General features: G+C 38.1%; 1 protein-coding gene across 6 annotated transcripts in view; it reads left to right on the top strand.

The window, feature by feature from the left end:
• The window catches only part of LOC121984270 (probable cyclic nucleotide-gated ion channel 20, chloroplastic), a 173,018-nt gene that overhangs the window by 88,535 nt on the left and 62,935 nt on the right, over positions 1-21,548 (top strand). Inside the window, exons 1-3 of one of the 6 annotated variants that reach the window (XM_042537159.1) lie at positions 6,600-6,795; positions 14,869-15,014; positions 15,107-15,178. The exons of 2 other annotated variants lie outside the window; for them this stretch is intronic. In XM_042537159.1, coding sequence (XP_042393093.1) covers positions 14,901-15,014; positions 15,107-15,178 — 186 coding nt within the window. In that variant the 5' untranslated portion in view covers positions 6,600-6,795; positions 14,869-14,900. Of the gene's footprint in view, positions 1-6,599; positions 6,796-14,868; positions 15,020-15,106; positions 15,206-21,548 lie in introns of those variants that run through there. 3 more of the 6 variants (XM_042537143.1, XM_042537135.1, XM_042537150.1) reach the window with 3 other exon arrangements.

Raw genomic sequence — 21,548 nt, 5'->3', positions numbered from 1 at the left:
CATAGATAATTACTTTTTACAATCCTTAATAGGTTGTCAGTACGGGTCAAAGAAGTGATATTAAACTTCCTTAAGAATCATTTTGATTTGCCGGGACGGTCAAAAGTAAGTGTGGGGGATTTTGATAGTGTATGTTTGTGGTTAAACATTTTCAATTGTTTTCTTCAGAATTTTACTCTTTTATCGAATTTTAATTGCATTTTCGTGTATGTTTAATAACTCTGGTCATTAGCTGGAATGATGATGTAAGCAGCAATTTTGGGGTATTTTGTTGACAAAGTCTTGATTAATTGTTGCAGGTATTGAAGAGGGAGTTTTCATCTGGATTTAAGCTTTGAAGTTCTTGGACCGTTGGATTGAAGCTTCAGAGAATCTGAGCCGCACAGAAAATCTAGGATCTGGTGAGAATATAAATATGTGAGGAAGGCTACAGTAAAGGGTATGGGCGATTTACCCTAGCAAGGAGGAAAACGGCAAATCGGAAGAAGGCTAGTTTCGGTCTTCAACAACTTCTGCTGAGGTGATGCTGATATGAGAAGAGAACGACGCTGCTTGACTTCGGTGTACCGTTCAGATCTGGAATTGAAGGGAGTTGTTGATATTCCAGATCTAGGGTGAAGTCTCTTCGTGAGAGTTTGTTAACGATTCTCCCAGTTCACTGAATCTTTACTCTACTTCTTCCCAGATCTAGTTTTATTCTCTGTCCTCTTTGTTAGAGTTTCACTGTTGTTTTAAATCGAACCTTTATAGTTTGGTGCAGGGATTTTCTTTTCTTATTTCTGCTTACGGATGACAATGACTTGATCTTGGATTTAATTCTGTTAAACTTGATTCAGCTTGAGTTTGAGTTAGATTTTTGCAATTATTCTATGATTTAGATTTGCTCATTTAGCTTCGAATTGCTAGATTCAATTTCCAGTTTACGAAATTATACTAGTAATGCTTGTAGTTGAGTAGATAATCTCAGAATTTGGGTTTAATACTCATTTCATCTAGAAAAAGTCAACAATGGCTGCTTGAATGTGAGTTAGCATTTTTAACCAATTAAATTCTGCATTGTTAGTAATAAAGAAAACCCATATGAACTGTGCGATAGATCAGATCAAATGAGAATTGATAACACTATGAAGTCCTTGTGAATCAACTTTGGAGTCTACTTACCAATTTAAGTTGAGGAAGATTTTAGTTAACATTTGAAACCAAGATTTTAACGACACTAATTTTGGTTATCAAGGACCACTTGCCATTAGTAGAGTTTGCCTACAATAATAGCTATCATTCGGTTATCCAGATGACATCATTTGAATGGTAGGTCTGTTGGGACTTTCGAGCCACAAAAACCATTTTTTGTGTTGCGGAAACCCCGAAGTCTTATGCCACCGGATCCGTGCGAAGATTAAAAGAACAAAATTTCATGTACTTGTTTTCTAACCTAGATCTACACTAGATCTACATGTTAAGGAGTTTATACCTTTGATGCGAAGCCCTTCACTTATCCCGCTCGTCCAAGGTTATCGGATCTCGAGAGTGTTAAGTGGACACTCCTCTATATGTATCCACACGAAAAAAAGGTGGAGAAGAAACCTTGGAGTGTGCTAGCTCTCTTGGAGGTTTCGGCCAAGGAGGAGGAGAGAGAGAGAAGAAGAAGCAAGGAGGAAGAAGATGAAATCAATGAGCACAAACATTATAACTCACACACCATTCAAGGTGGCCGACCACTTTAGAGGTTTTTAAACCTCCATGGAAGACCAAGAGTCAAGGCTCTTGGTTTTCCTCATGAGGTGACATACACATGTGCTAACCTTGATGATGTGGAACATCATCATTGACCCACCTTATGCCAAGTCACAATGACATGGCTTTGGTCAAGTCAAGGTCAAGTCAAACTTGACTCTTCATCTTCCCTCTTAGGTCAAGTGAAACTTGACCTTTTATCTCTCATGGTTGATCAAATCCAACCATTTGATTCAAGCCAACTTAATTTAATGAATCTATATTAATTGAATTAAATTGATTCAATGAGTCCAACTCTAAATTAGACTCATTTAACACATGAATCAAATTGAGTCCAACTCAATTAGTTTAATTTGGATTACTCTTAATCAAATTTGATTCATCACATGTACCTAATCCTCTTGGTTCATCATATGAACCTAATCTCCATCTAATTGCCCTTTGTGTGTGACCCTATAAGTTCTTATAACGTTGGCAATGCTCCTAAACCCATTTAGAAGCATAAGTAGTGAGCGGTATCTAGCAACACATCATTACTACCCAAGTTACAAGAATGTTGAGATCCAACATCACCTTTGTGACTACTAATTGTGACCCTCACAATATATGACAATGTCCTTCTATCTTTGACATCTAGATTGATCAATTTGAGGCATAGACCGTGTCATCCTCTAATCAATCTAAATCTTGAACTCCAAGTAGACTCACTCTAATCAAATGAGCTCAATATCTCATATTGACTCATTTGGACATGACCATGCACTTAGTGATCTCACTCTATCAAGAATAACGATGTCACTCCCGTCATATAGGAGGGATAGATCCCATCTACATCACTCACATCCCTCCGACGTGAGTGACCCCTAGAGTTATGTTGATCGGAGACAGAGACCCCTAGAGTTCTCTACTGGTGACCATGTATTTTTGAGAGTCTCACCCACGAAAAGGGTGAAGAGATTTGGTCTCCGAGGTAAACTAGCTCCACGATACATTGGGTCTTTCCAGATCTTGGAGAGGATTGGAGCGGTAGCTTACCGTCTGCCGCTACCACCGTCTCTGGCAAACATTCACGATGTATCTCATGTGTCCATGCTGAGGATATGTGTATCCGACCCATCACATGTTCTGTCAGATATATCAGTTTCCATTCAGCCTGACGTTATCTACGAGGAGGTTCCAGTACAGATTCTAGACCATAGAGAGCGTTAACTACGGAACAAGACTATCCAGCTGGTTAAAGTTAGATGACAGTATCATTCCGACGTGGAGGCTACCTGGGAGCTCGAGGATATGATCCGAGCTCGATACCCCCATCTTTTTTACTTGAGGTATGTGAGTTAGATTTCCGTTCAACATTTATACTGTCTAACTATTGTTAGTACTTGCTGATGGTAAATAATGAAATTTGGGGATCAAATTTTTATTAGTGGGAGAAAATATAAGATACGATAAATTAAATAATAAGGTTTAATAGACGAATAACCTTAAGGAATTTTATGAGAATTTTTCGGAGCTCGTATCACGAGTTCAAGGGGGTGAATTTATAGGTTGGAGAAAAAGCCTATTTAGAGTATCTATTAATTGAGAGTTGATTGAGAAATTAATCTAGTGTTTAATTAAAATACCTAAGTTTATAACATATTTCTCTTCCTTACTGTGCCTTAAGTCCCTCGTCGCCGATTCCCTTTCTCCTCTTCGCTTCCTCGCGCCACCACCCGAAGCACACATCGGCGCCGGCTAATCGCCGACCTCACTCACCCCACACCGGCTGAGCCTCCCATCTTCATCATCGATCGTCGCACCTATTCGCACGAGGCTGACTTGGCGCTACAGTCGTTGTCGCCCCGATTCGTCGACTTCTCTTCTTCTTCATCGCGATCGTCAACCCACCACCGACCGTGTCATCCTTGACCACCAACCGCCTAATTCTTCCCGGCGGTTGCCCTTCTTCCTTGATTACCAAGCCACATGAGCAGAACCTCGGCCAAGAGAGGAAAGGCCGAGCCCTAGCGTCGATCTTCCTCACCGCCGTGCGCACAGATCACCCTCCTATGTTGCGATTTAGCAGCACAACGACCACACCCCGGGCCCTATCTTCTTTTGAGGTGGATACCTTTGACTTATCTCTTTTGATATTGTCATTATGATATGCGTAGTAGGTTATAACTAGTAGTAATGATTATGTTTATATTTGTCTTGGTATGCTACTACTTGATACCCATAGTATGCCCTCTATTGTTATTTGTTATGCATTTATGCTTAAGTACTCTTTATTCTTGTATTGTGTACTTATGTAGTGACATACAAGGCGTTACTGGTTACAGGTCTAGCTACTAGATATACTTGATATGTGTACATAGGTTTATTACCTACCATGTGTACCTAGGTTTATTACCTGGTATGTGTACTTAGGTTTATTACTTGGCATGTGTACCTATGTTTATTATCTGACATGTGTACGTAGATTATTGTTATGGACTCGATTCTCCTTTTGGTACACATTATGATGAGGCTGGTATTTTCAGGAGTTACATGCTTTAGTGTCATACACCATTTTACATGATTGCATGCTCAATTGTTGTTGAGCACATCGCTAGTTACATGATCTGTATACACAACCACTTATGGGTTAGTGGTATATCAGGCAGAGTGTGTGTAATTTTGCTTTGTCAGAGCTTCATTGATCCGCTCATGGGTAGTGTGACTGCAACGTGGTAGCGGACAGGGATCCCTCCTCTTGACTATGACACGGGGAGATGAGAGCTTTTGACTTCCCCATTATGCATGGGGTAAGAGGATAGGTGTACTTCGACAACATCTTGTCTACTCGGTCACTCAGGAGTAATAATGACAGAGTGCACAGTTATCATAGCCTTACCCACTCGACCTCACCATCGCGTGAGAGGTGACTGACTCGCGTCAGGGGTGACCATGTCATTTGCATCATATGCATGAATTGCATGTATTGCTTTTGATTGCTGCATTTTGGATGCTGCATTTTTTTGGTTACATATGATTGACATGCATATAGGAGACATTATGTATTTAGTCTGACGACCCTGCACTTGTTGGTATTGTTCACACCCTTATGTTCGGATAGGAGGTCCTGGTGAGTACAACTTCTCATGTTGTTCAGTTTTGCATTACTTATTATTGTTCAGGAGACTGTACTACATGATTATTACTGATAGTTATATTTTACTATGCATGTCTGCTCAATACCTGCTGAGTATGTTATACTCACTACCCCTAATTTTTTTCTCTTGTTGTTTTCAGGTTAGCATATAGTTATGTCGTGTCGTTTGGAGTCCTTGTCTGTCGGGTCCTACGTCACATTCGAAGACTGTTTTTGGTTTCGTTTTTGCTTTATCTGTTTTTACGTATTTGGTGGATTTAGTATTGTATACTTCGGTTTTGGTTCTAGAGTGTTGCTATATGGTATCTTGTATTGTTTTGTTGTATGGTGTAAGGCTAGCCGGCTAACGGGCTTTGTTTTTGGTTTGTATGAGGTTCGTATTGTTTTTCGCTGTATTTTTAGTATAGCCGTGTGGATTGTTTGATATATATTATTGCGTGGTTGTATATATATTCTATCCATGTGGGCTGATGTATTCTTGTGGATGTATATATGATTTAAATTGTCACCGGTACGAGGGAGATGATGTCATATTTTTCACTGACAGGGACTCCTCTTGGACGTGATAATAAATTGGGAAGCGCACGCGGCGGTCAGTCCAGAAGTCTAATATCCTTTAATTATATCCCCTATTTAGAGAAAAAATTCTTACAAATATATCATAACCGAGTTACCTAAACGATAACTTGAATATCCTATCACGACTCCATGACCCTAGGGATTAGAATACTCAAACAGGAACATAGGCATAAAGCTAATTTTTAATAAATCATACTAAATACTTAACTGCTATAACAAATGCTTGAATAAGGATATTTTTGACATGTTATGTTGACTTCTTAAAAGGAAGAAGCGTTCTGTCAATGCGTCAAATAATTAGCGATCCTTTTAATTTCTAATTTAGTTAAAATTGTTAACTTTATTTTAATTCAATCAAAATTACTCAAATTATTATAGCAGTTGTATAGTAAGGGACACTATTATATATCGTACCAATCATATCGTAGTTATTAAAATAATATTGAAAATGGATATTTTTTTCATAAAAAGAATACGTTGTTTTGATTTTTTTTTTTTCAAGGGGTGCATTTTTTACCTTTATTTATTTTTTTCTATTTTAATATTCTTAAAGATGTTGAATTAAACTTTATAACCATTAAAATTAATCTCTGAACTGATTGGACCAAAAGTAAAAACGCTCATTTCGATTGATACCGACCAAATACTTGTTAAATTAGATATTTTTGTCGCATTTTTTGTTACTAGGAAAAGATAGACATCCAATAAAATATTTGATATACATATAAAATATTTTATATCCATTAAAAATTTATCTAAAATCTACTAGAACAACTTAGTTTTATTAACCGGCCAACCTGTCCCTATAAGATTTAGTTGAGATGGTAATTAGATAGAGATCGAGGAGTGAGATATAAATTTTTATATCTAGTATAATTCACTCTTATTCATCTATTTATTTAATTATCGTGATTTATCTTCTTGAAGAACTTTTGAGGTAATGTGATGATTGAGATATAAAATTTTGTCACATAAAATTTTATGATTGAAATTCGAGTATCTAAACATATCCTTTCTCATGATGAACGAATCACCTATCTCTTCAATTTTCAATTATCGTGATTTATCTAGCGTGCGAATCCTTTTTTGCATTAACAGTGAACCGCGGGGCAATCGCCGGATATAAATGTGACAATAATGCGCACATGGTCATAAATGACTCTAAGGACTTATTTTGGTCAAAGTCAAGAAGCTTTTCTATGAAGTTGCCTGTCTACTCACCCACAGTGAGCTGATCGCGCCTACCGATCCTCAGCACGCCTACCCTTGTCCATCGCATCGCTTTGAACCCGAACCGGCCGGGGGACGGAGTTCCCGCTTCTTCCTTTGCTGCTCGGGTCTGCAAGGTTAGTTTAGGGGAAGCAGCAGATTTAGACTTTTTGTGTTATCTTGTTGTTTCTATTGCTTGTGGGGGTTCAAGAAGATGATTTTTGGTAGAAATAGTGGATTTTTTGGGCTACTACCGTGTTTAAGATAGGTTATGAATGAGTCGGAACGAGGGCACTTTCTGTGGATTTTAATTGGTTCAGCTAGCAAGGTGATTTGGGGATTCCGAACAAAAATTTAAAAAGTATTTTTATATGTATTTATGTTCTTTTCCCTTGCTTTTATTCTGTCATGATTATCGTGTTAGAAATTATAAATGAGAAATTAAAAGGTTTAAGTGCCTTTTGGATAGTTAAAGGGTGAGGTAGTATGTCTCTTAGAAAAGGATGCAATCTACATCGTCTAATTTTGAATGGATGGATGAGATTTAATTGAACCAAGAGGTTCTTATACTCCTTCATTTAGTATAAATAAAGTCTCTCACATCCTCATTTCATTAACTCAATTCTTTCCAAGCAAAGCAAGCATTGCATTCCATACTTGCATTGGAGAGTTCGAGAAGCCTCTTCAGTTCAGAGGTCTTGCGATTTACAGTGCTGCTATCATAAGATAAAGTCGTTATATCTTGGGAGACGATTGCCGTGTTCCATGAGCATCGTGTGCGAGGTAAATTCGTCTTAAAGAGATAGAGTCTAACTCGTCTCGACTTCGCCAAAACGGTGGTAGACCGTCATTCTGCCCGCGCTCAGATTTCACTAATACAAAGATCCCAACAATTTTAAGACGAATTCTAATCGTGCAAACTGATGGCTGGGATCAACGACGGTTCAACCGCCATTCCACACGGAGAAAAACGGAAGAAGTTCAACGGAACCGACTTCAAACGATGGCAGCAAAAGATGTTGTTCTACCTGACAACGCTAAACCTCATACGGTTTTTGCATGAAGACCCGCCAGCTTCTATGGAAGGAAAGTCCGATAATAAGGTTGCATGCGATACGTGGACGCACGGAGATTTCCTATGCCGCAACTACGTTCTCAACACATTGGACAACGCGTTGTATAACGTGCATTGTTCGATGGAAACGACAAAATCTATGTGGGAATCACTTGAAAAGAAATACAAAACCGAAAACGTCGGATTGAAGAAATTCATCATCGGGCGGTTTCAAGATGCCGAGCGTGACATCTCAAGTCCAAGACATGCAACTGATAATGCATGATCTGGATGCCGAAGGCATGAAGTTGAATGAGTCGTTCAAAGTAGCTGCAGTAATCGAGAAACTCCCTCTGTCATGGAAGGATTTCAAAAATTATCTGAAACACAAGCAAAAGGAGATGGGACTTGAAGACTTAATCCTAAGGCTACGAATTGAGGAAGATAATTGAAAGATGTCCGACTCCAGAGGAACAAAACGGGCAGTCGACGAGATGTCGAACCCGGCTGAGCCAAAAGCCAAAAAGCCGAACCAATCCAAAATGAAGGCTCAAGGCAAGAAATTCAAGGGCACATGCTACAACTGCAGAAAGCCAGGACACATGTCCAAAGACTGCAAACACCCAAAGAAACCAACCAAGAGTCAAAAGGATGCTACGAACCAGGTCGTAACTTCTGACGACATGGAATTGGATCTCACTACGGTCGTGTTTGAAGCCAACACGGTGATGGATAACTCGAAGCAGTGGTGGATCGATCCTGGAGCAACACGTCATATCTGTTCTGATAAGGCGATGTTCTCCAAGTATACTCCGATAAGTGGAAGAAAGCTTTATATGGGTAATTCCACGACATCCCCGTTTATCGAACTCGGGACGGTTGTTCTGAAAATGACGTCTAGGAAAGAGCTAACGCTCATTGATGTGCTCCATGTTCCCGACATCAGGAAGAACCTAGTTTCTGAATCAACACTTGTTAAAGCCGGTTTTAGACTAGTGTTCCAGTCAAATAACTTTGTACTTACGAAGAGTGGTGTATTCGTAGGTAAGGGGTACTTATAACAGAGTCGGTTTAAAATGGTTGTAATGACTGTATACCGTGACTTTGATGGTAATAAAATAAAAGCTTCTAGCTACGTTGTTGAGTGTTTTAATTTATGGCATGATCGATTAGGGCATGTCAATAATAATACTCTTAAACGTCTCGTCAAATTAAATTTATTACCAAATGTCAATATGGGCAAAACACACAAATGTGAAGTGTGCGTGGAAGTAAAAATGACGAGACTACCTTTTTATTCAGTGGAAAGGTCAATGCTCCTCTAGAGTTAATACATAGTGATCTATGTGACTTAAAATTCATGCAAACTAGAGAAGGTAAAAAGTATTTTATTACTTTTATCGATGACTGCACGAGGTTCTGTTATGTCTTTCTTTTAAGAATTAAAGACGAAGCTTTAGAAGCTTTCAAAACCTATAAAACAGAAGTTGAGAATCAATTTGATAAACAAATTAAAATAATTCGTAGCGATAAAGGTGGAGAATATGGTGCACCGTTTGATGAGTTTTGTTCAGAATCTGGCATTATCCATCAGACAACGGCGCCTTACTCGCCTCAATCAAATGATGTCGCCTAACGTAAATTCGGACATTAAAGGAAATGATGAATACCTTGTTGATAAATTCAAGCTTACCCCAAAACTTGTGGGGGGAAGCTATATTATTAGCAAACCATATTCTCAACAACATCCCTCACAATAAAAACGATAAAACACCATATGAGCTATGGAAAGGTCGTGAGCCATCGTACAAATACCTGAAAGTGTGGGAGTGCTTAGCAAAGGTCGAAGTACCCAAGCCAAAGCAAGTAAAAATCAGACCTAAAACGTTCAATGCGATATTTGTCGGATATGCCCATAACAGTAGTGCATATTGTTTCATAGTTCACAAGTCAGACATTCTTGATAATCATGTGGGAATAACCATAGAATCTCAGAATGCAATATTCTTTGAAAACATATTCTTGAATAAGAAGGGAAACATTCAAAGTGATAATAACGGAAGTTCTAATGAAAATGATGTTTCTGAACTTAGTTGGGCTATTGACAATCAAAGCGAAGAGCCACGTTAGAGCAAACAGGCTATAGTTGAGAAATCATTCAGGCCAGACTTCATGACTTTTATATCGAAAATAAACCCAAGAACATTAAGCGAAACTTTCTCTAGTCCCGAAGCATCATTGTGGAAAGAAGCTGTCAATAATGAAATCAAGTCCATTATGAATACCCATACTTGAGAATTAGTGGACCTTCCTTCTAGTATTAAACCATTAGTTTGTAAGTGGATACTAAAACTCAAGTGTAAAGCTGATGGATCGATTGACAAGTATAAAGTCAGACTTGTAGCCAAAGGATACAAGCAAAAGGAAGGTATTGATTACTTCGATACCTACTCACCGGTGACGAGGATTACGTCCATACGAGTGCTGATAACCATCGCAGCACTGTTTAACCTTGAAATACACTAAATGGATGTTAAGACTGTATTCTTAAATGGTGAGTTGGAAGAAGAAATCTATATGGAGCAACCCGAGGGGTTCGTAGCTCCAGGAAAGGAGGAAAAGGTGTGTCGATTTGTTAAGTCGTTGTACGGACTTAAACAAGCGTCTAAACAATGCCATGAAAAATTTGAGAAAACAATGCTGTCAAACGAATTCAAAATAAATGAATGTGACAAATGCATTTATGTCAAAAACATACCTGAAGGTCATGTAATCATTTGTTTATATGTAGACAACATGCTTATAATGGGCAGTAATCATGAGGTAATCATGAGTACAAAGAAAATGTTGACCAAGAATTTTGATATGAAAGATATTAGTCTAGCAGATGTTATATTGGGAATTAAAATTCTCAAGACTTCCGATAGAATAGTTTTGACACAATCCCATTATGTAGAGTCAGTGTTGAAAAGGTTCAATGCGTACGAACTCTCTACAGTAAAAACACCTATGGATCTAAGTCAACATTTAGCGAAAAACCATGGTGAGCCCATATCGTAATTGGATATTCTTGGTTAATAGGCAGTTTGATGTATCTCGCAAACTGCTCACGTCCAAATATTGCTTGTGTGGTAAACAAGCTGAGTCGTTTTACGAGTAATTCAAATGACACCCATTGCAAAGCACTGATGCGAGTTCTTAGATATTTGAAATATACTATGAACTGCGGATTACATTACAGAACGTATCCCGCTGTCTTAGAGGGATATTATGATACTAATTGGATATCAGATACAAAAGATTCCAAATCCACTAGTGGGTATGTATTCACAATCGGTGGAGGAGCGATATCTTGGAAATCCACAAAGTAGACATGCATTGCTCGGTCAACTATGGAATCCGAGTTTATAACACTAGACAAAGCAGTAGAAGAAACTGAATGATTGAGGAATTTCTTGAAAGATATTCCAAGCAGGACGAAACTTGTGCCCGCCGTACTTATACATTGTGATAGTCAATCGACGATTGGAAGAGCACAGAAGTATGTATAATGGTAAGTCTCGACATATACGTCGCAGACACAATACCATTAGACAGTTGATCTCGAACGGAGTGATTGCAATCAACTATGTCAAGTCAAAAGATAACTTGGCAGACCCTCTTATGAAGGGGCTAAGTTGAGATCAAGTATACGGCTCATCGAGAGGAATGAGACTAAAAATCTACAACTAAAATGACTGTAGCCGTAACCCAACCTTGTTGACTGGAGATCCCAAGATCTTGGTTCAATGGGACAACGAAGTTACAAAAGTTGTGTTATAGTACACGAGATATATTATCTCTATCCCAATCCTAGGATGAACTTGTGCTATCCTACCACATGTAGTGAGGTTAAGTGTATGCTTTTAATGACTTCTATACCTTTATAAGGTGGAGTATGTTAGGAAACTCTTGATAGAAGTGTCACCTATGTGAGTGTGAAGACTAGCCATTTCAATAAAATATTCATGAATCCAAGATGGTGTCCATGGCCAAAACGGAACCAACCATGAGAACCAAAAGTAGGTGAGATAAGTCTCTGTGTGGATGTTTTTGTCTTAGTATACATAAACAACTGAGCAGTTCAAGACATTACGTACTGCTCAGCCTAGTATACTTGATAACATTCCACTACAGAAGGTTCAAAGCCACAAGCTATCTATCCCGATGCATTAACTTATCGATTGAACTCTTCTTAGGTGATAACATGCATTCATTAATTTTCATTTATGTGGGGGATTGTTAGAAATTATAAATGAGAAATTAAAAGGTTTAAGTTCCTTTTGGATAGTTAAAGGGTGACATCTTATGAAGAGGTAGTGTGTCTCTTAGGAAAGGATGCGATCTACATCATCCAATTCTGAATGGATGAGTGAGATCTAATTGAACCAAGAGGTTCTTATACCCCTTCACTTAGTATAAATAAAGTCCCTCACATCCTCATTTCATGAACTCAATTCCTTTCGAGCAAAGCAAGCATTGCATTCCATACTTGCATTGAAGAGTTCGAGAAGCCTCTTTGGTTCGGAGGTCTTGCGATTTGCAGTGCTGCTATCTCAAGATAAAGTCGTTGTATCTTGGGAGACGATTGTCATGTTCCGTGAGCACCGTGCGTGGGGCAAATTCGTCTTAAAGAGATAGAGTCTAACTCTAGCCTCGACTTCGCCAAAACGGCGGTATACCGTCATTCTGCCCGCGCTCAGATTGCACCAATACAAAGATCCCAACATATTGGGCTTTAGAAGATAAAATCATTACTAAACATTCCCTGTTTAGTTTGTCAAAAGACATATTTCCCCTGTTTACTTTGTAAAAAGATGAATTATATACCTTTCTGACACAATCACTGATACACATGATGCAGACGGATTTAACAATTTGTTAATTTTTAATCCGTCCAAATCTGACAGAAATCCTTTCTTTTTTCCTTCGACGTGGCATATCTCGCAACTGCAAACAAGCCTCGCGCGGTCGCCTACCATGGCAGCGACCTTGCGCGGCCGCAGGCGGCCCCACCCGCCTGCCCGAGGTCTCCTCGCCGGTGTGCGAAGACCTCGCGCGATGGATCCGTCTCTTTTATTTTTATTCCCCCGTTCCCGTTCCCGTTCCCCTTACTCCTTTCTTCCCCTAACTTTTTTTTTTCCTGTTCTCTCACCTCTCCCTAGGGATTGTTTGGTCCCTCTTCAAATCCTTTCCGTGCCCGTTACATCTTTTGAAGTAAACAGGAACTTTGTTTCTGTCCTCCAAAGTAAACATGTCGGAAACAATTTGGTATAAATACTGATCAATAATCTCAGCCTGAGTTTACTGGCTCATTATATCATTTTTTTTCTTCATTTATTTATTGAGGACGTATAGCTTAAGCATTCAAACTCCATGTTTGCAACATGAATCATTCTGCTTATTTTTTCCTTTTCCTTTTTAAGTCTGTCTTCAAATAGTATAGACAGTGCAACAAGAACCCTATGGATCAGTGGGAAGATAAATGATTTGCACGAAAATTTAGATTTAATTTTCAAGTACTTTCTAATATTATGTTTGCTTAAATATTTATGATTAGTTTGCATAGCACGCTTACATACTTGGATGTTGAATCTGCGTCTCCTACTTGAAGATAATGTCTATATTAATGGACAACCAAGAAGACATTACACAGCCAATACTTTTACATGATTTTAGAATGAATGGGATCCAAGAACTTATAGTTTTAGCTAACTACAACGAAATTGGAAGTGCCAATACTTAAATCTGATTTCACTTTGCCTGATATTAGCTTTTCATATCAGTTAGGTTTCAATTGGTGTTTCTCTGGCATTTGTAGATGTTTTGACTTCAATTAATAAATAACATAATCAGATCATTAGCATTGTTTCAAGTTTATTCGTAATTGACTAATTATTCATCCTAACCGTTGTAAGTAATTGAACATTTGTTTTCTTGTGGAAGGATGGGCGATAGGGCCTAGGGTAGACTGGTAGAGACATTCGTGCAACATGTCAGAGCATAAATCTCCACAGTTCGCCAAAAAACTGTATCAAATGAATGAGATGAAGCATTTGACATCTGGATTATCATCTTCATATCATTTGTCATATTTGGGCAGTATTCATTGAAATGTTGAGTATAGAATAATTATATGTTTCAGAAGCTAAGAAGTTAGAGTTTTTGTTTGATCTTACTATATAGCTTTCTTTAATTATGTGAAATGTATATATATATATATATACATTAATTAGGAAGAGAACTAACAAACAGACCAATCCCCAATCGATAGCAGGACGGGCTGGTACGTGGCAGGCTGACCCGTCATCTTGGCTGATTGGGAAATCCCAACCCAACCCAAGGAGGGTTGCTCGTTAGGCGGGCCAATCCATGAACACACCAAAAAATTTAAAAAATATATAGAAAAGATTAAAATTTTTAAATTTGGATTACATTTTAAGCGGGTCAAAGCTATGAGCCCATTGAATTTTCCATTTTAGTTTTAAGTTTTGGAGAAAATTTTATTTTTTTTCTAACCCACTAGCTAACCTAAGCCCGCCGTGGGTTGACCTGGGCGGGTCACGGGCCTAGGCGGGTTGACCTGCCTCGATCCACCTTTAAATGGGTTGATAAAATTTCAATCCAACTCGTTTAAATTGTTTGGCGAGATGGACCAACCCGACGGGCTCTATCCAAATTGACGGTTCTAATTAGGCCGAAATGAGATAGTTTTTTTTTAATAATGAATTTAATCAACTGCAGAGGTTGATTCAATTGATATGGAGGACCTAGCATTGGTATTAAGTCAAGAGTTCTCTTTGACACTTAAATTTTGGACAAACTCTAAATCTGGTTTATACTGAAAAAAATTGTACTGTTTGTACTCTTTAGTTTCTTGGTGATTATGCTCGCTATAATTTTAAATGAGAAGCATGACTTTCTTATGTAGATATTGTTTGGCAGTAGTTTCTTATCAACTTAGTTAACCATTATGATAAAACCTGGTCAAAGTGGGTGGGAGAATGCCATGATGTAAGAGGATTAATATCTTGAAAGGAGGGGAAATTCCTCTTCTTAATGTTTAAGGAGATGCTTTTCACCAAATAATTTCACTCAACACAATTTTTTTTTTCAGGCTTGGATCTTGAGAAATGACTGATCTTGAGGATGATCATTCCTCCACGCTGTCAGGAAATATTGAATTGCCAAGATTTACGGCCAGGAGTGCATCAATGTCTATGTCACCTTCCTTTGCCATTGACGAAAGGACTTCTGAGATTGGTCCTGTCAGTGGCCCTTTGAGTAGATCAAATGCTATTACACTTGATGATTCCTTTTATGGTAGTGATGTCATGAGCAATAAATCTTTGCAGATGGCCGGGCCTTCCGGACTGTGCAATGATCCTGATCAGACTGAGTCCCCTGCAGATTATAAAACCCAAAAGGCATCTACTCTTTTACTTAAAATTCAAGTGAGCTAATGAACATTATTGTAGATGAGATGCATTTGGAAATTGATGCATGACAGGGAATCATCTAGAACAAAACTATAAGCTTGATCTCACATGTTTCTTCTCTAGATTGACCAATAAATAATTTTGATGTGTAGAAACAGTAACCTTCATTTAATCTAGAATTAAAGTTTCTACATAGCAATGACATTGTGCCTTATGATAAGGACTCACCATTTGTTGTTTGGCATCCAAATAACATCAACAGTAGTATAGCACCTTCAACTTGTACAAATAAAAACTACTTTAGATGAATTTACCCTGGATTGTTGGATGTAAATGAATGTGGGCACAACTGAGTGGATTTACTCAAACCATTCCTACAACTTGAACTCCTGTATTATCACTACTTTGGTTAAGAAAGAATTCTATCATCCCCAAGCTACATAAATGCCAACATCACCACTTTTCTCCTTCTCAATTTGATATGCTAGTTTATAGTTGCTTTCTTATGATGGTGTCCTTCCTCATACTTGGGCCGCTTTTCCCCCTCTCCTTTGAGTTGTGTCTGAATCCGTCCTTCGGCTGATCGACCTCGGCGTCTTGTGAATCAAAAGCGCGTGCGGGTGTGGCTCCTCCAACGGTCATGTTAGGCTGAGAGAACTCGTGTGTACGCAAGAAGGAGCCCCAAAAGGAGTGCTTCGAGGGAGAAGAGTAGTTTCTACGTGAGGGAAGAAAATCATACCTTCACTTACCTTTGAGGAACCTTATATAGCCGAAGAGATAGAATCTCTAAGTGGCCTACCACACGTGTGGAGAGCCAAGGGTTGGCTGGGCTGGTGGCATGAAATTGGGCATCAGAGACAATGGTTGGGTCGCACCCTGACATAGTAGGGCCATTAGCCAAATGTCAGCTTCATGGTCAGCCCATCGAGCCGTTAGCTAGGTGTCACCCTTGGTTTTCGAGGGTGGTTGACAGCTATTAGGCGTGGTAGCTACACCAGTCAAATTTTGTCAGAGCTTGGGAGAGAGGCGGCTTGGCTATGAGTCTTCTGCTTAAGGAAGTTCCTAGATGTGAGCATAACTAGGCGGGAAGCAAGAGTGGATGTCTATCTCGCGCGGAGAAGAAAGGGTAAGGGTTAACCTGGTTGGGTTCACCTAGGCTCCATTATATACCCCCCTCCAAATCAGACGGAAGAGCAAAGTCGAATGAAGAGCGATTAAAAAGTAGACAAATGACTAAAATAAATAAGGAATAAGGGATTCCCTAGATAAGTCGAGCGAGGAGTTCCTAATGGATTCCTTGTCAAGAGTGCCTTTAATTAGGTGAGTAGAGCGAGGTATCAAATTGCGTGGGGCGGTGAAGATGATGAGGACCCAATCGGGCTCACCTGAGTTGTATCACATGTCCCCTCTAAGTCGGATCGAAAAGCAAAGTTAAATGAAGTTTCGCTGAGTAAGTGTTGGACACAATGTTTATCTTGGAAACAAGTGCAATCCTGTGGTCTTGAGGATAGTTAAGAAAGTCATAATCCTACCCCAATCATGGAGAGGAGCTCGACCTTATGGTCGTGAGGATAATAAGAAAATCAGAATATGATTCCTGCCCCGAACGAACAGAAAAACTCAATCGTGCAAGGTGAGGACAATAAGAAAACCAGAACAATCCCACCCCGATCAAGGAGAGGAGCTCTATTCTACGATTATGAGAATAATAAGAATACCAAAATACCAATGCCGCACTGACCGAGGAGAGGAGCTCGATCCTACGGTCATGAGGACAATAAGAAACTCGAAGACCAATCTTGCCTCGATTAAAGAAAGGACCTCGATCCTATGGTCATGAGGACAATAAGAAAAATCAAAATATAAATCCCGCCTAATCGAGGAGATAAGCTCGATCCTGCGGTGAAGCGAAATCGGGAAGAAAAGTAATTATTTTTTCTTATTACTTCAACTAGAAATTACATCAATTAATAGAAGATACAAAATACATAAATAGTAACAAATAAAAGAAAATAGACCTAAGAAATAGAAATGACTAAAATCAAAGATTATTTATTGATTTTATGCAATCAGGATCTCAAAGATTATTTCTTGATTTCCAAAGATTATTTACTGATTTTATGAAATCAGGATCCCCTAATTTTCCAATACTTCCCCTCATGTTGGTGCATAAATATTAATCATGCCCAACTTGCTTACTAACTGTTCAAAGTTAGCTCCTGCAAGAGTCAACTATCTGTTGGTTAGAAGGTACAAATGGTAAGCAAATGGTTCCAACTTCAAGTTTCTCCTTTATAAAATGTCAATCAATCTTAATGTTTTTCATTTTATTATGTTGGACAGCTTATAAGCAACGCTTATTGCAGCCTTATTATCACAATATAACTTCAATGGAAGTTCTACGGTCTTTTTGAGTTCTTCAAGTATTTTGTATATCCACAACACCTCATAGATTCCCTAAGTCATTACTCTAAACTCAGCTTCTGTACTACTTTTGGCTACAACACTTTGTTGCTTCTCTATATTACTAGGTTTTCCAATACAAAGGTGCAGCATCCTGAAATGGATCTCCTGTCATTAACCGATCGTGCCCAATCTGCATCAGTAAACACATCAACACCTCTTTGATTAGTCTTTATGAAAAATAGACCTTTTCCTGGAGTAGTCTTCAAATATGTCAAAATTCTATAGGCAACTTTAAGGTGTTTTTCAAATAGTGCATGCATAAACTGACTCACAACACATTGACTGAAAAAGCGAGTATGAGATAGGTAAATCAATTTCCCTAACCTTTGGTATCTGCTGGTATTAATAGGAACACTTCCTTTTTCTCAGAGTTTTATGTTAGGATATATGGGGGTCTCTGCAGGTCTGCAACCACTCATTCTTGTCTCCTCTAGGAGATTAAGGATATACTTTCGTTGAGAGACAACAATACCTTTTCTAGAGCGAGCGACTTCCATACCAAGGAAATACCTTAATGCTCCCAAATCCTTGATCTCAAATTCAATTGCAAGGCTTTTCTTTAGCATTTCCATTTCAATCACATCATTACATGTGAGAATAATATCATCAACGTACACTATTAATACAACAATCTTTCCTTTGGTGGAGAATTTTAAGAATAATGTAGTTTGCCCCTGAGTGTATTCTTGCTTTCTGACTGATTGAGTAAATTTCTCAAACCAAGCTTTCGGAGACTGTTTGAGATCATACAAAGACTTTCTTAATTTACATACCTTTGAGCTGAATCTCTCCTCAAAGCCCAGTGGACTATCCATGTATACTTCCTCTTCTAAGTCACTATTAAGGAAGACATTTTTCACGTCTAATTGCTGCAAAGGACAGTTTAGATTAGCAGCCATATATAAAAGTACTCTCATCGTATTTAGTTTTACAATGAGAGCATATGTCTCAAAGTAATCAACACCATAGGTTTGAGTCAACCCTTTGGCCACCAATTTAACCTTATATCTCTTCACTTATATGTCTGAGTTATACTTCATCTTGAAAATCCACTTACATCCCACATTACTTTTCCCTCCCAGTAATGTATCAATCTTCCAAGTATTATTTTTCTCAAGAACTCTCATGTCCTAAGCACTTCCTTCCTTCCACTTTGGAACTCGTAGGGTCTCCAGTACATTTTTAGGAATGTCTACGCAGGATAATTGAGAACAAAAGGTAACAAGAGATGAAGACAAATTTGAATATAACACAAACTTTGATATAGAGTGTTTGGTACAAGATCTATCACTTTTTCGAAGAGTTATTGACATGTCAGACTCAGATTGACTATCAGATCTTGGAAGAGAATTATTAGTACTAGTTTTAGAATGTAGATTTTCCCTTGGCTCGGAATCACTACTATGTTGTAGTGTTGATTCATCTTTCCCTTTCCTATGGTTCTTTTTCAAGTAGACAATTCTCTTCCAAGTTTGTTCCCCTTCCTTGAATCTATAACCTATCTCATCTTGTTATGACATTGTACTAGGTTTTTCATAATTTTGTTTCTCAGACTTTTGATTGTCAGATATAGGCTGGATTTAGTAAAAACATCACTCATTATGAGAGGGGTTTCAAAGAACGATCCTTGGCCATTTGTTTTTTGTGTAGAGGTAGGAGGCTCAAATTAAAATATCATTCGACAAAAACACATCATTAAAGTTAGTAAATGAATCTTCTCTTAAATTCTCCCCTTGAAGATGAATGTTCTTAAGTTGTGTTTCAAAAAATGTGACATCCATTGTTAAAATTTTTTTTGATATCAGATCAAAACACTTATAACCTTTTTACGTAGGGGAGTAACTCACGAAGACACATTTTCTTACCCTTGGCTCAAGTTTTTCAGTTTTCCTATGTTTGTGAACAAAGGTTGTGCGACCAAATATTTTTAGCAGTAAATTAACTAAAAGACAAGCAATAGGAAAACATGTTATAAACGTGTTGAATAGAGTCTTAAATTGTAGAACTTTAGATAACATTCTATTAATTAAATATGCAGCAATTAAAATAGCTTGATCGCACAAATACTTTAGTAAAAAAGTAATGGTCGGGTTACCTCCATGAGGTGTTTATTTTTTCTTTCAGCAATATACCATTTTGTTGAGGTATATCTATGCATGAGCTGTGATGACCTATCCTCTTTTCAGTAAAAAATTTCCTAAGATTTTGTTAAAATACTCCTTTCCATTGTCACTTCGGAAAACTTGTATGTCAGTTTGAAATTGAGTGTGCACCATATTGATTTTTTTTTTTAAAAAAAAACTCATTCAACTTCTTATTTTTCCTTTAATAAATACACTTAGTAAAGTCGAGTATGATCAATAGTAACTATGATAAACCATTTCTTATTAGAGGGGGTGTTAAGATATGCCCGATGTGGTGTGTGCTAAAACACGTTTCGCCAACATGCGCAGCGAAAAATAAAACAATAATAATTCCTAAATTATTACATCATACACACCACACACATACAAGGATACAACATGTCAAACATGACCGTATAATTAAATTTTTACGGAAAGTAAATTTACGCTAGGTGTACCTTACGGATGATCTATAACGAGAAGGGCATTAACAGCAGCGACGTTATCGAACCTCGCCTCTATTCGTATCCACGCCGAGCTCCTCAAGACAACTCCTTGAGTATAACTCTTATTCAGAAGTTACTAGCCACGAGTGAAGAAGAAGGATAAAGAGGAAGAGGAAGGGAAGTACATTTTCTCCCTTGTGGTGGTCACGACAACAAGGGGAAAGGCTTCCCCTTGTTGGCGGCGGCAAAGAGAGAGGGGAGAGGGAGAGGAGAAGAGAAATTGGGTTAAGGTTTTCCAAAAACCTTACAAGCCAATTAATAATCTCATGTGTATAATTTTTCTCTTAACCATATCAGTATATATCCTTCATTAATGAGTTGGATTAGAAAGTCCATATCCAACCCATTATTCCTTAATAAAAAATTAACCCATTAACCCCTTAGTTTGATTCACAACTAAACCAAATTGGTTTATGACTAATTCATGATTAAACCAAATATGGTCCAAATATTCCATAAGAGATGTAGCCCATCCATGCTTCCATTGCGATAAATATTTTCATATTTGTCTTATGTATGGTCCAACCAAATATTTATCTCTTGATCTAATAATTCTATTCTTTAATTTGTTTTACGTCTTTTAGAGACTCGTTAGTGCTGGTGACCTAATAGGTTCCCGGTTTATCTTGGCGTCCATAATTAACTATTTAATTATAGAACGATCACGAGTGACACTTAGTAGTACATCATGATCCCCAATTAACCGGAAAATCATAGTTGATCTTAGAATTAATTCTAAACCCTTCAGCAGTTATAGTGAGTCGGGCCTCATTCCTTTCACTCGTCTTATACCCACTTGGTTTAGAAAATGGTCTATGTGTTTTGTCCCAACTAGATTGACTACGTTACAGCTAGCCTAAGTAATAGTTCCTTGTTATGAGGATTCAAATTACTCGTATATGTGTACAAGAGTTTCACACTCTTAACATGTGATGCTTTTGCCAAAGACTTTGAGTAATAATCCTAACGAGTGACCATAGGGTATGCGTCTCCTTGCAAGGAGCGGTGAATCCTCTATGGGCTATCCAAACACTTTCGGGCACTTCAGCTTATACCCAATCATCCCGGGTCCACACCTCAATGAGATGCTTGCTTAAGATGTTAAAGTATAAGTCTCTATGACGAAGATGACTTGTGTACCTCAAGTCGAAGGAAACTTGCACTCGTGCTGCAGTAAGAACTTTACAGACATATCTATATATATGTAGAGAACCATATGATGTCTTAAGTCACTCCAATGAACTAGTTGCCATAATCAGCATC

The sequence above is a fragment of the Zingiber officinale genome, chromosome 1B (assembly GCF_018446385.1).
Source record: "Zingiber officinale cultivar Zhangliang chromosome 1B, Zo_v1.1, whole genome shotgun sequence".
Lineage (NCBI taxonomy): Eukaryota > Viridiplantae > Streptophyta > Magnoliopsida > Zingiberales > Zingiberaceae > Zingiber > Zingiber officinale.
This window is presented reverse-complemented; position numbering and strand designations above follow the sequence as displayed.